Raw genomic sequence first — 12,423 nt, forward strand, 5'->3', positions numbered from 1 at the left:
TTAAGGAGTGAGGTCTTCTGATATCCAATGGGATTGGTTGGCATTGTTAGTATGATTCTTTGAGTTTTGTTTGGTTGTTTTCATTTTATTTTTTATTTTCTCTTTTTTCTTTCTTGTGTTGTGGAGGATTTCATGTTCATCTTACTCTACATTCTTCTTTTTCTAATAAATTCATCTTCTTTTGCTATCAAAAGAAAAGGGAGAAAGAGGATCTCCTTGACTAACCCCATCAAAGTCATAAACCATGATTTAGACTCTCCATTTATAATGACTAAGAAAGAGGCATTAGATAAACACCACCTCACCCAATTTTGACAGTTAACACCCAAATCCTTCCTCAAAAAGAATTTAACAATAAAGTTCGAACAGCTTCAGTCATAAGGCTTTCCAAAGTCTACTCTAAAAACAGATCCCTTTTCTCTCCTTTAATAAACATCCTCAACAACCCCGTGCTACTAAACTAGAATCCACAATCTGCCTATTCCCCACAAAAGGAATTTTGAGCCTCTGAAATAGGATTACCTATCACAGAACTTTGAGCCTATCACAAAACCACTTTGAGCTTATTACCTAGAACCTTCGCAATGACCTTATAAACACTAATCACTAAACTAATAGGCTGAAAATCTGCAAATTTAATGGACCTATTCTTCTTTGATACCAAAGTAATGAAATTTGAGTTAAATACTTTTCTCCAAAATCCTACTAAAATAGAAGTGATTGAAAATCTTCATTAGATCCCCCTTAACCACATCCAAACAATCTAGAAACAAAGCCATAATAAACCCATCCAAACCCGGAGCCTTATCCATCTCCATCCTAAACACAGCTGCTTTAACCTCACTTTCCTCACATGGTAGTTCCAATCATGGTATTAAATTTCCACAAAATTGTCGAAATTTCCATCGAAATTTCTGATTTTCGTCGCCCTCGAAATCGAAATGGCAATCGATTTTTGTCTTTCATAATTTCCGTCAAAATCTCAACAAATCATCCAAAATTTATCGAAATCTCAAAATTTTAGCAAAACTTGTCGTAATTTTAACTATACGATGAAATTTCGTCAGAATTCAAATGAGAAATTTAGGAGTGAAATGAAATTTCTATCTTAATTTATTTTATCGAAACAAAAGATTATTACAAGTGCTTTTGAATTTATATGAAAAAATAAAGTTACAATAACAGTTTTTTTAACCATTCATGTCTAAATTATCATTATTTTTATAATAAATAATATTTAAATGATTTAAGAATTTCATTTGTATTAACTGAATATGTTTAATGTAGATTATCTTAAAAATATGTTTCATACATATACTATTTTACAACTTTTCCACCTCATACAAAACATAGATGTATTTAATTTGTAATATATTAGTCCTAAAACTTATATTATTATGTTTGTTAACCATTTCTAAAGTTTCACATAGAATTCCATACTTTACTACTAATTTTCGTTATTTTTTCAAATCAAAATTGAAATTGATATCGAAATCAAAATTTCCATACTTTTGAAGCTTCAAAATTTGAGTCGAAATCGAAATTAAGACCTTGGTTCCAATCACCTCATTGATCACTAGAAGTAGAAGTCCACTCCAACCCCCCACATATTGGCCAAACATCCTTCCTGACAAAAAAAATTAGCATAAAACAAGTAATCTCTTTGAATATCAAACAAGAATCAGTAGGGACCTTGCCTCACTCAATTCCAATTCCCTAATCATGTTCCTTCCCCTCTTGACACTAACCAACTTGTGGAAAATTTTAGAAATAGAGTCCCTAACTGATTCAAATTTCATCGTTTGCCCCAAACACCTCATTTCCCTAAATATCATCTCCTCTAACTCATCTATCAACACTACCCTCTTAGCCTAAGCATGCCCCAAAAGATTCCCCTTTCTTCTTTCCTATATAACAAATGTAGCTCACTTAAAATTCTATATTTCTTAGCCTTAATATCCCCTAATGACTCCAAATTTCCAATATTTAACTCCTCTTTAAGATGCTTTAGTTTTTCTATAAATATACACCCTTCCCAATCCCTTCTCAAGATCCTCACTCCAAAAATTTCAAACCAACCACCAAAAGGACTTATGACAGACCCACATATTTTCAAATGCAAACGGAGTTAGGCCCCTTTTGCTCTTTTCTAAACTCCAAAAAAATATAGAAATGATTTGACTACCTAGATAAGACTCTTTGAGAAAGGTTACAAAACTCACCCTTCCACTTGCTTGAAATTAGGAACCTATCCAAACAACAATTCTCCCCCTCCCCCACCATGCAGAGGCCAAAACTCAATTGACAAGGAAAATAAACCACCACAGGAACATCCCACAATCCTCAATCACTAATAAACGTGTCAACATTCTTCAAATTCAAAGTAATCCTACCTCCCCCTTTCTTCCCTAAGAATTCTCACCACCTCCAATAGCTCACCTAAGATCACAAAAACCATAGACAAAAAATAACTCATCCCAAAAATAAGACCCAAGAGAAAGTCTAGACAAACCATAGACTAACAAAAACCACCATTGCACCCTACCTTCAACTTCCAATGAAACTGACCACAGAAAAAAACTCACGCAACTATCAATTTTAACAATTGGACATGTATTCCACAACATAAGAATTCCCTAACCAGCTTGAGAAGAAAGAACTTCCAACTCCTTACACCTATGCTCCCAAATAAGACAAATCACCCGTCAATCCTCTTTGAAAACAATACCTAGGGAACTCCCACTCAAATTTTCTTGAATAAGCCCCCTCCTTCTCACATCCTCTAGAGCGCAACACTCCAACTAAAAATCCAAATAGTTTACCCTCTTTACCCCCTTACCTATTCCCCAACCCTCTCCATAGTTAACAAAATTTGCTAATTTATTCAATTCTTTTTGCAACCTCTCTTTCTCTCCTGTCACATCTCTTGGCAGAAACCACAACTTTCAGCTCTTTTCCTCAAGGGCTTGTGCATTTAATTCCCATCCCCTAAAAGAGATTTTGTGGATCCCAATGTCTGTCTCATCCCCCAATGAATTAATGGTAATAACCCCTTTCTCAAAAGAAGTTCCTTTTTGGCACAAATAACTAGAAGTAAAGTTCCACAATTTAGGATGGTTAATATACCTTTTTGGGAGGTAGGATCCTCTTGAACCTCCATGGTATGCTTGTTCAAAGCCATACCCTCCTCTCGGTATTAGATTTTTGGGAGGTAGGATCCTCTTGAACCTCCATGGTATGCTTGTTCAAAGCCATACCCTACTCTCGGTATTAGAGCAAACTCATTAAAAATTTCAACAAGAAGACATTCATTTGAAGCAACAATAGCCAACCCCCCCCCCGGTCCCACCAAATTTTCTATTCGCATATCTATGCTCTTCAAATGGCAAGCACTAAACCATGCTTGTTAAGAGGACTTTTTGGATACTTCATCCCCTGCCACATGCTACCCATGTTCAAATTTTCACTTGAATCCATCAAAATATCATATGGAGCCTCACTCCATGGAAAATTTGGCCAATAAATGAGTAAACACCATTCCTTCTTCTGGCATCAATTAATCCAATAATGAACCCTGAACAAATTCAGACGAACTCTCCAAATCATCAAAAGACTCATAGAAGCTTTCCTTGCCATCCTTATCCTCTTGTAATGAAATGTCTTTAAATTGCTCATGACTTACTTCTTAGGACCCCATCCAAGCATAAAAGTGGAGAAGAAATGGCTTTTGGCACAGGAACCCAAAAAAAACAAAAAAGCCAAATCGGTGCACAAAGCTCCCGCATATGCAGGGTTTGGGGAAGGGGCAGACCACGATGGGTCTATAGTACATTAATTACCTACCATTTTTGCAAAAGGTTGTTTCCACACCTCAAACCCACCTCTAGGTATCATGGCAACAACTTTCCTGTTACACCAAGGCTCTCCTTCTTTTGGCATAGGAACAATCATTATTGCATTTGTGACCTTCACTCACTACAAATCCTTCCACACCTCTCCATATATCATCTTCAATGACCACTTATATGACATACTTCAAATAATTTTTGCTATCTTCTATATTGTTCTGAGTTTTATTGTAACCTCCACATTGCATGTCCTTCATCCCCTTTATCCTTGTCAGTTGTATTCTGTTCAGCCATTTGACCTTCCTTAATCCTAGTAACCCCATAATGAATATTTTAACCATAACTCAATGTTTTCTCACCCATCTTTCTATAAATATAGGCCCATTTCCATTTTATCCACCAAAACCCGACACTCTTATAACCTTTAGTAGGCCTATTTCAGTACTGTCCAAATCTAAAATTCCCCACATTTTAAAATTTGAAATCCCTAACCAAATTCTAATATTCCTTCCCCTACCCAGCATTACACCCTAGGATCAAAGATCTTCCCACATTCATTGCAAAAGGGTGTCAATGGTTGCAAACCTATGCCATCTTTTGCTAGAGCTCATTAAAGAGCTACAACTGTAATTTATTTGACCTTCTTGATGTCGTACCACAACTTTTCTAGATCCTTCAAAGATTTTTTAACTTATAGTCACCATATTGAAGGATCATTCCTCAAGCCTTCAAACTACTTGAGAGCTTCCACCACCCAACTGCTTTGAGCCTTCAAAGAACGAAAACCTCCCACCCTAGATAGCAGCCTCCAATACTTTTATTTAAAAACCCGCATAGCCCTTACCAAAAAACCTTTATCTAAAGCAAGCCCCAATGAAATTCTTCATTGTTCAGCACCATAAAGGACATTTGACTACCCAAAACTCGGTTATACGAACCAAGTCATTCTCTAATCTATCCTTGATTGAATGGTGATACCTCGTGCACTTTTCAGGCTATGGTGTAAACAGGAATTGGTTGAACAAGAATTTAAAAAATAAACAATAAAAAAAAAAAAAATAATAATAATAATAATAATAATAATAATAATAACAAAAAAGGAAAAGTGTTAAGAAGTTAGGTAGAATTCAAGGAAGCATCTGAACATAAGGTTGAAAAGATCATGAAGTTTTGGTGCAAAAAGTGTGGGCACATATATGTTCACCAAAGGCGGCGATAGGCAATTAGGCATCATAAGAGTTCATCGAAGAAGATGAGAGTTCAAAAAAGGGTGATATGGCTTTGAAGGTAACGAAAAATAATTGGATTTCATGTACGATCATCAGATATGATGACTAACTAGAGTTTGTCAACGTCCCACAGCGCTAAGACTTCTACTAAAAATGAATACGTTATATAATTGTCACCTTTACAAAACAATCTACTAATTTCATATAATCAATACACTACATCCTTAGCTCATCATGTGGACTCATAGCCAAAGGCATTGTCTAGAAGATAACAAAAACTATTATTGCATCATTCTTGTTTCATTAATCCCCTACATGGTACATGTGATAGGAAATCAGTGTGGGGTTAAAAAAGATCCAAAACACTAATGTTTGAATAATCATAATGTATGGGAGCAAAAAATCAAAAATAAAAACAATCCCCTTTAGCTAGAATCCAAAAGCTGCTTAATGCCTCCCCCTCTATGAGAAGAAAAACTAGTAGAAACATCGTCACGGGGCCATTACCTTCTCCCCAAAAAGGTATCTTGGTAGGATGTGTAGCGCCCATGCTTATAAGCCCTCACGATCTCCCAACCATTTCCGATGTGGGATAGAAGTACCCTGCCTACCCTTTGGCTCCTAGTGAGACACCCTGCTTACCCCTCCTGGGTGCTTGGCGTGTCACCCTACCAACCCTCATGGACGCTTGGCCAACATTTCTAGCTTTATATATAAGATTAGATGACTTGAAAACATCAAGAAAAGCCCATGCTTCCACTCCATGTGAACCTGTTCCAATTATAACTCATGAATTACTAATTCATTTCACTCACAAGATACCATAAAGCATCTGATGAAGCCCATTATTCTACTTCATTTGAACCTGAATTGATCAAATTCATGAACTACCAGTAGCAATGAACAATGTTTTCAATGCCTCAATCGGGGATTATGTTGAGGACCATGCCTAAAATGCCTTGAGGCTCAACACAAGATACCAAATCCCAAAAATACTAATGCATTACATGCTAAGGATTATGCATTTGTACAAAAGACACGCCTTTTGCACCTTTTTAGTTGAGGCTTACGCATTTTTTCAGTGTGCTCCTAAAGTTAGACTTTGCTAGAAAATTTTAACTGCATGTTTATATAAAAGGAATGTCATAATATGAAGCTGATTTCAACAACTCTTTAACCCCAACCTTTTTAAAATAATTAAGTAATGTATCTTAGAAGTTAGATCTTGAAAACAATTTGGACTTGGAAATGTTATAGCTATCTCTTGTCATGATATACATAATGAATTCAAGAGAATGGCCAATAAGTATTTACAAATTATGTTTCCTACATTTTGTTCGTGATTATCTTATTTTTCTTTATATTTAAAATATACATAAATTATTTATATATTTCTATCCAAAAATAAACTTTTCAAAAGGCTCACACCACAACGCCTTAAGGCTTACGTCTATCCTCTTAAAGGTTAAAAAGCCTCGCCATACGCCTTCACCTTTTAAAACATTAGCAATGAAACACTAATGGTGAACCAACCCACTGCCCAGTCAACTTAAAAAAACAATAAGATTCAAGTCTCTCTCGTCTTCAATGTCTGTGATCATGCCTTCTGCAAATGTAACTATGAAAACTGAATGCATCTCAACCCTTTAAACATGTAGGTATTATAATAAAATTACTGCCAGCAACAAAAATTTACAGACATGAACTACATAACATTAACATCAAAATATGGTATTATCCACTTAAAGATCGTGAAAAATCAGAACTATTTACCTCAAGGGGATTAATTTATAAAGATATTAATGGGTAGTTTCTGGGAATCAATCGCAGCAAAACAATCACAAAGCAACTCAGAAACAAGGTAGATTTACTTCTACAGAGGATGAGCTGTATAGGCTGAGAAGAACCTGAGCACGCAATAGAAGAGCATCAAGCAATGCTGAGAAGACAGATAAAAAAATGTCTTCCCCATTTTCCCTGTCTTTCCCACTGTCAATACCAAGTCCAAGAATATAGCTTGCAACACTACACCTATAAAGAAAAAGAAACATGCTCAAAGTTATCTACTTTGAGTTTGATGCTATAGAACAAACTTCCTAATCTGATGCACTATTTAGAAATAAAAATATCCCAACCTCATACAGCAAGATTGATTTAACTTCAGAAAAACCACATAAAGCAAGCACGAGGTGTGTGTTTGTGTTATGCAATCTGTATAAATTTTTAAAGCAGCTAACAAGGAAAAAAAAATTATTATAATAGAAAGTACATAAGATAGGGAGAAAAAAAGGTACAGCATATGAGGACAAGGAGTCCAACGAAAAAATAAAAAAGAAAGAAAGAAAAAACAAAAAAAAAAACCAAAGATTACACCATGAAACTTGATAAACAAAACCAAGAAAACCCCTTTTTAGACCCTTACTATCATAAATTCATAATCTACCGAGTTCTTCAAATTCGCTAATTCCCATTGCCCCTTCAACTTATGATTTCTATCACCATCCAAGCGAACCTCATTTCCTCTAATATCACTCGATTTTAAACCATACCTACACTGTAAATCGTTGATCAAACCATCATTTTCAAAAATAGACACTCCCTCTGAACCTTCCAATAGGGCAAGATGAACATAAGACAAATCCACCACTTCGTCTCAAGAATTAGAACGTACCCATATTGTTTTCAAATCTCATCCAATAAGTACCCCCCACCACAAGCAACTTCACTCAAAAAATCACTTTTTGAATCAAAAAAATCCCCCCATTCTTAATCTCCCTTTCTTTACTTTCCCCGTTGCTACACCGAACCTCCCTCTTTGTAAGAGAGTCTTCCACTATGCTAAGTTCTACTCTAGAGTCTCTCCTAAAAAGGCTTTGTCCCTATCGCACTTGAATTTTCTCTCTTCTCATCAAACACGGCAAGCATGTAATTTACTACACTCAAACCTATCAAAATCCCGACATGAGATGTCATCAATCTCCCCCATAATTGCTCCTTGATTTTTACATCTTAACTGCCCATTATTTGAACTCTTCTCTAGGCTTGTTACATTTTTAATACCACAATCTAATTCTAGCTCTAAGCTATTAAAATTTTGGGTATGTTCCAAAGTTCGATCAGATGATTCAAAGTTTGGAGAGCTGGAAACTAGGCATGAAATCTAACTTCCTCCTTTCACTGCTCATTTCCTAAGCTCTTAAGGACCAAAATCTAGTCCTTCTCGTTCTTGAAATTGAGCATTGACTTATCTAGTTCCCTGATCCCCCGTCCAGCATCTTGACTTTCGCCAATTACCTTTTGATTAGAACCCAAGGAATGAGGACCCCGCTTTACACTCCTCATTAGAGCCCCATCTCAAATCACCTAAATATTGGACTTTCTCAACTAAATGGCCCAAATTATTTATTTAAAAAAAAAAAAAGAAGAAGAAGAAAAGAAACCCTAATTATAAATTAGTTGGGCAAGAACCAAAACTAGAAACTCATCTCCCGACCCATGTCACTTTGCATCCTTTCCTTGAGTGCAGCCCTAGCAACTTCTAAGAAGAGCATATCCTCTATTGGGAGCCTAGCAACCTTCTTAGACAAATCCAACTGGCTAGCAATTGCAATCTTCGAAAGTCTAGCATTCTTTATCTGAACCCTAGCTTTCTTCTCAGACAGTTTCAACTGATTAACTACGTCTATTGTTGACTTCGGAAGCATAGCCTTGTTCATCTTAACCACACCACCACACCTACAGCATCTGTCTTCCCTTTCACCACCATATACCTCAATCTCCAGAGAAGGCTTGATGATCGCAACCCTCACCTCCATCTTTATTGCCTTCTAGAACAACCAACCACCATGATTTCCAAATCTTAGAAAACACTCGCAAAGCGTCGCCATTCATCACCTTCTAAACATAGCTTCGCCCACGCCTACAGCATCTTTCTTCCCTTTCACCACCACACCTCAATCTCCAGAGAGGTCTTGATGATCGCAACCCTCAACTCCATCTTTATTTCCTTCTAGAACAGCCAACCTCCATGATTTCCATATCACAGAAAACACTCGCAAAGCTTCTCCATCCATCAACTTCTAACTATAGCTTCGCCAACCAAAAGCATCTCTTTTCCCTTTCACGACCATACCTCAATCTCAAAAGAGGGCTTGATAATCGCAAACCTCACCTCCATCTTTATTGCCTTCTAGAACAGCCAACCTTCACGATTTCCAAATCATAGAAAACACTTGCAAAGCTTCGCCATCCAACACCTTCTAACCATAGCTTCGTCATCCATAACCTTCTAACCATATCCTCCAAGCTCCCTCCCTCCTATCCATCACCTTCTAACTTCCTAACCTCTCTCGTGATGAATTTACATCAAAAAAAAGACCTTCAATTTGAGATTGGATAAGGTAGGGAAGATTTCTTTTTTGTTTGTAATCGAGAATTAATACTTCTTGTAACACACAGTAAGATTATCTAAAGAGGCAATCATCTAGTTTATTGACAGATCATCAGTTTTCAATAAGATTGAAATAGGTTATTGAAGTGTTCATATGAGTATTGTGCAGCACTAGATTTTATCCCTAGTGGCGTAAAAGGCATTCCGCAACTTCTACAAGAAGCTAAAGAATTTCGTCACGAATTCAGCGGCATAGGCAAAGTCACACCTCAGCTCTTAGATCACGAAGACAAGTGAAGATGGGAGGGAGGAAAGGTGAAGACAAAGGTTGTGGAAGCAGAGTCCAATCAGGCAAATGAGGATCCGGTGGTTGGGAATGAAAAGTTCTATCTCTGATGGGGCGTCAGCTGCAACTGAAGGAATCTAGGGCTTCATTAACAAAAACCACTGCAACTCGATCAGAATTGAACATGCACAATATAAAGGTATCTAGGGTTCTAAAAGTTCGACAATACTAGCAAAGGCAACTAGGGTTGCTTTTGGGGAAGAGGAGGCTAAGAAAATTAGGTCACACTGTTTGCTCCTCATTTTTGACCTTGCCCAAGTAATTGAAAAAGGTGGAGTTCCTTCTTTAACCAAGTTGGGCCATTTAACTAAACAAGCCCAAATTTTGGTAAGAATGAATCAAAGCCATTCATTGGGATCCAAAGGAAGGTTCTCTTTTTTGGGTTTTTTGTAGAAGGGCCATTATTTTAAACAAGCCCATTATTTGGAAAATGGTGACATGGACATTTCCTTGTTGGAACTTGTTACAGGGCAGGCACAAATGCCTAACCATAGGGAAGCTAGATTTTCAACCCTCTGTTAACAAAGGCCAAATCCTTTCTCTAGATCTCCAAGACGTGTGTGAAATAGATCAAGTTTAGGAGCAAATTAAAGATGTTATTAGTTTGGTTTTGAAGCAAATCGTGGCAACAAAGATAATAAAATAACAGTTTTTGGGTTGGTTGATGATTCTAGTTTTGTAGAGTGATTAGAAGCTGGTGTAGAGAAGAATAATAGGGATTATGTTGGTTTTGCCTTTTCAGAGGGGGGGGGGGCATACGTTTATTTCGGTTTCAATTTTGACAAATTTAAGTGCCATATGATTTATGGTCTACGAAAGGCAGGTTTGATGGTTCAGGAAATGCGTAAGTCATATGAAGATGAGAGAAAACTCTAGTAAGTGCCAAAGTTATTAAGAGAGAGTTAAGAATTGTGGAAGATCTACATCCTTGAAGAAGGATGTATTCAGTGATAGAGCTAGTAAAGGAAAGGAGTTAAAGAAACAAGGGAACCATTCAAAAAATGACAGACCTTAGTGAGTTTGATTGTGATGGAGGGTTGCTTTTGGATGAGATTCATAACAAGGCGTCTCCTCAAAAAACACAACTTCTACACTAGCATATTTCTTACGAGTGTGGGGATCATTACATCTATATCCTTTCTAAATTCTCAACTATCTAACAAAGAAAACTTTAACAACACAAGGATAAAACTTGTTTTGATGAGTTGATGAGTATACACAACATTAAAAAAAACATGTGCACCCTATGACACGAGGCACAACAGAGAACATGGATGTTTCTAGGTACAAAAAAGGAATTTGTCCCCCTAAAACACTCGAGCGAATCCTTTTATGTGGAAAACAAGCTCAGCATCAATCCAAAAAGTTTTAAGAACAAACATATGGAATAGTAAATACTATGTCGTGTCAAGTAAATGTCTATTTTTCCATTTAGTTACTCCATTTTTCTGAGGGTATTTGCATATAACATTTGATGAATAAATCTTTTGCCCAAGCAAAAAGACCAAAGCTCACTTTGAACAAAGTCAAGTGCATTACACAACAACAACAACCAACAATAACAAGCCCTAAATCCCACTAAATGGGATCAGTTATATGAATCCTTTGCCACCAATCATGCGACCAAGCGCATTTCCATCAACTCAAGACCTGCAAAATCCTTTCACACAACCTCATTCGCAATTATTTTAGTTCTACCCCTATCTCTTCTACTACCATTTACAATAACTAGCTCACTCCTCCTCACTGGAGCACTACTTGGTCTTTGTTTCAAATGCTTAAACCATCTAACTACCCCTCCCTTATATCACTTTCTACTAGTGCTACCCCTAACTCATGCAAATATGTTCATCCACTTGTGTAAAGTGGAGTATGACTCCTCAGACATTTTGATGTTTCATAGTGCCAAAGCTAAAATAGCATATAAAGATCTTTAGGGCAAGGTGAATGTTTCATCAGTCCTATAAAACTCACTAGCATTTTGTATACGACTCTAGCCTACTTGGGTCCCTTGCTAAACACATGTTGCTTACCGAGGTGTTGTTAATGAATTGGGTTGCTTAAATGTTTACCGCTTCCTTGCCATTTGCCTTCAAGAATTGCTTACTACTTCTGCTTACTTTTCATTCAACAGTTGTGAATGTGCTCATGGTAAACCATGGTAATCTTTGGCTTTTTAGCTAGTGCCGCACAGCCCTTCACAAGGTGTGAAGTGTTAGGTCTATGATAGTTGGCATTAGAGCTTAGTTAACTACTACGTGAATCGGGTTGCCTTTGTAGTGGGATCATTGAAGCATTAGTAGGAGGCCATGCCAATTAATACCAAGAGAATTAAAGTGCTAAAGGCGCAGGCTAAGACGGCCAACAATGTGGCTGTGGAGATGACCAAAGTTGTTGAACATGTTGATCCATTGGAGGGATCACAAAAATACTCATCGGGTTTGATGGTTGAGATGTCAAAGGACCTCCACACAATGGTAGAAACTTTAGAGGCCCAGATGGTAGATCTGACTACAAAGATGAACCTAATGGTTCTTGCAATGGGAAACTCTAATACCGTGGAGTGCAAAAACACAAAGGTTTCAGAACCCGAAATATATAGGGGTGCTC

At 37.0% G+C, this 12,423-nt stretch overlaps 1 protein-coding gene across 4 annotated transcripts in view; it reads right to left on the minus strand.

Moving 5' to 3' along the window:
• LOC131167892 (transportin MOS14) overlaps positions 1-12,423 on the minus strand; it is a 148,831-nt gene that overhangs the window by 67,315 nt on the left and 69,093 nt on the right. For all 4 annotated transcript variants that reach the window (XR_009140175.1, XM_058126952.1, XM_058126951.1 and 1 more), the window contains exon 10: positions 6,985-7,108. Coding sequence is in view for 3 of the 4 variants with exons in the window: in XM_058126952.1 (XP_057982935.1) it covers positions 6,985-7,108 (124 nt within the window). In the remaining variant the exon portion in view is untranslated. The remainder of the gene's footprint in view (positions 1-6,984; positions 7,109-12,423) is intronic.

This window comes from Malania oleifera, chromosome 11 (genome assembly GCF_029873635.1).
Source record: "Malania oleifera isolate guangnan ecotype guangnan chromosome 11, ASM2987363v1, whole genome shotgun sequence".
In the NCBI taxonomy this organism is placed as follows: Eukaryota; Viridiplantae; Streptophyta; class Magnoliopsida; order Santalales; family Ximeniaceae; genus Malania; species Malania oleifera.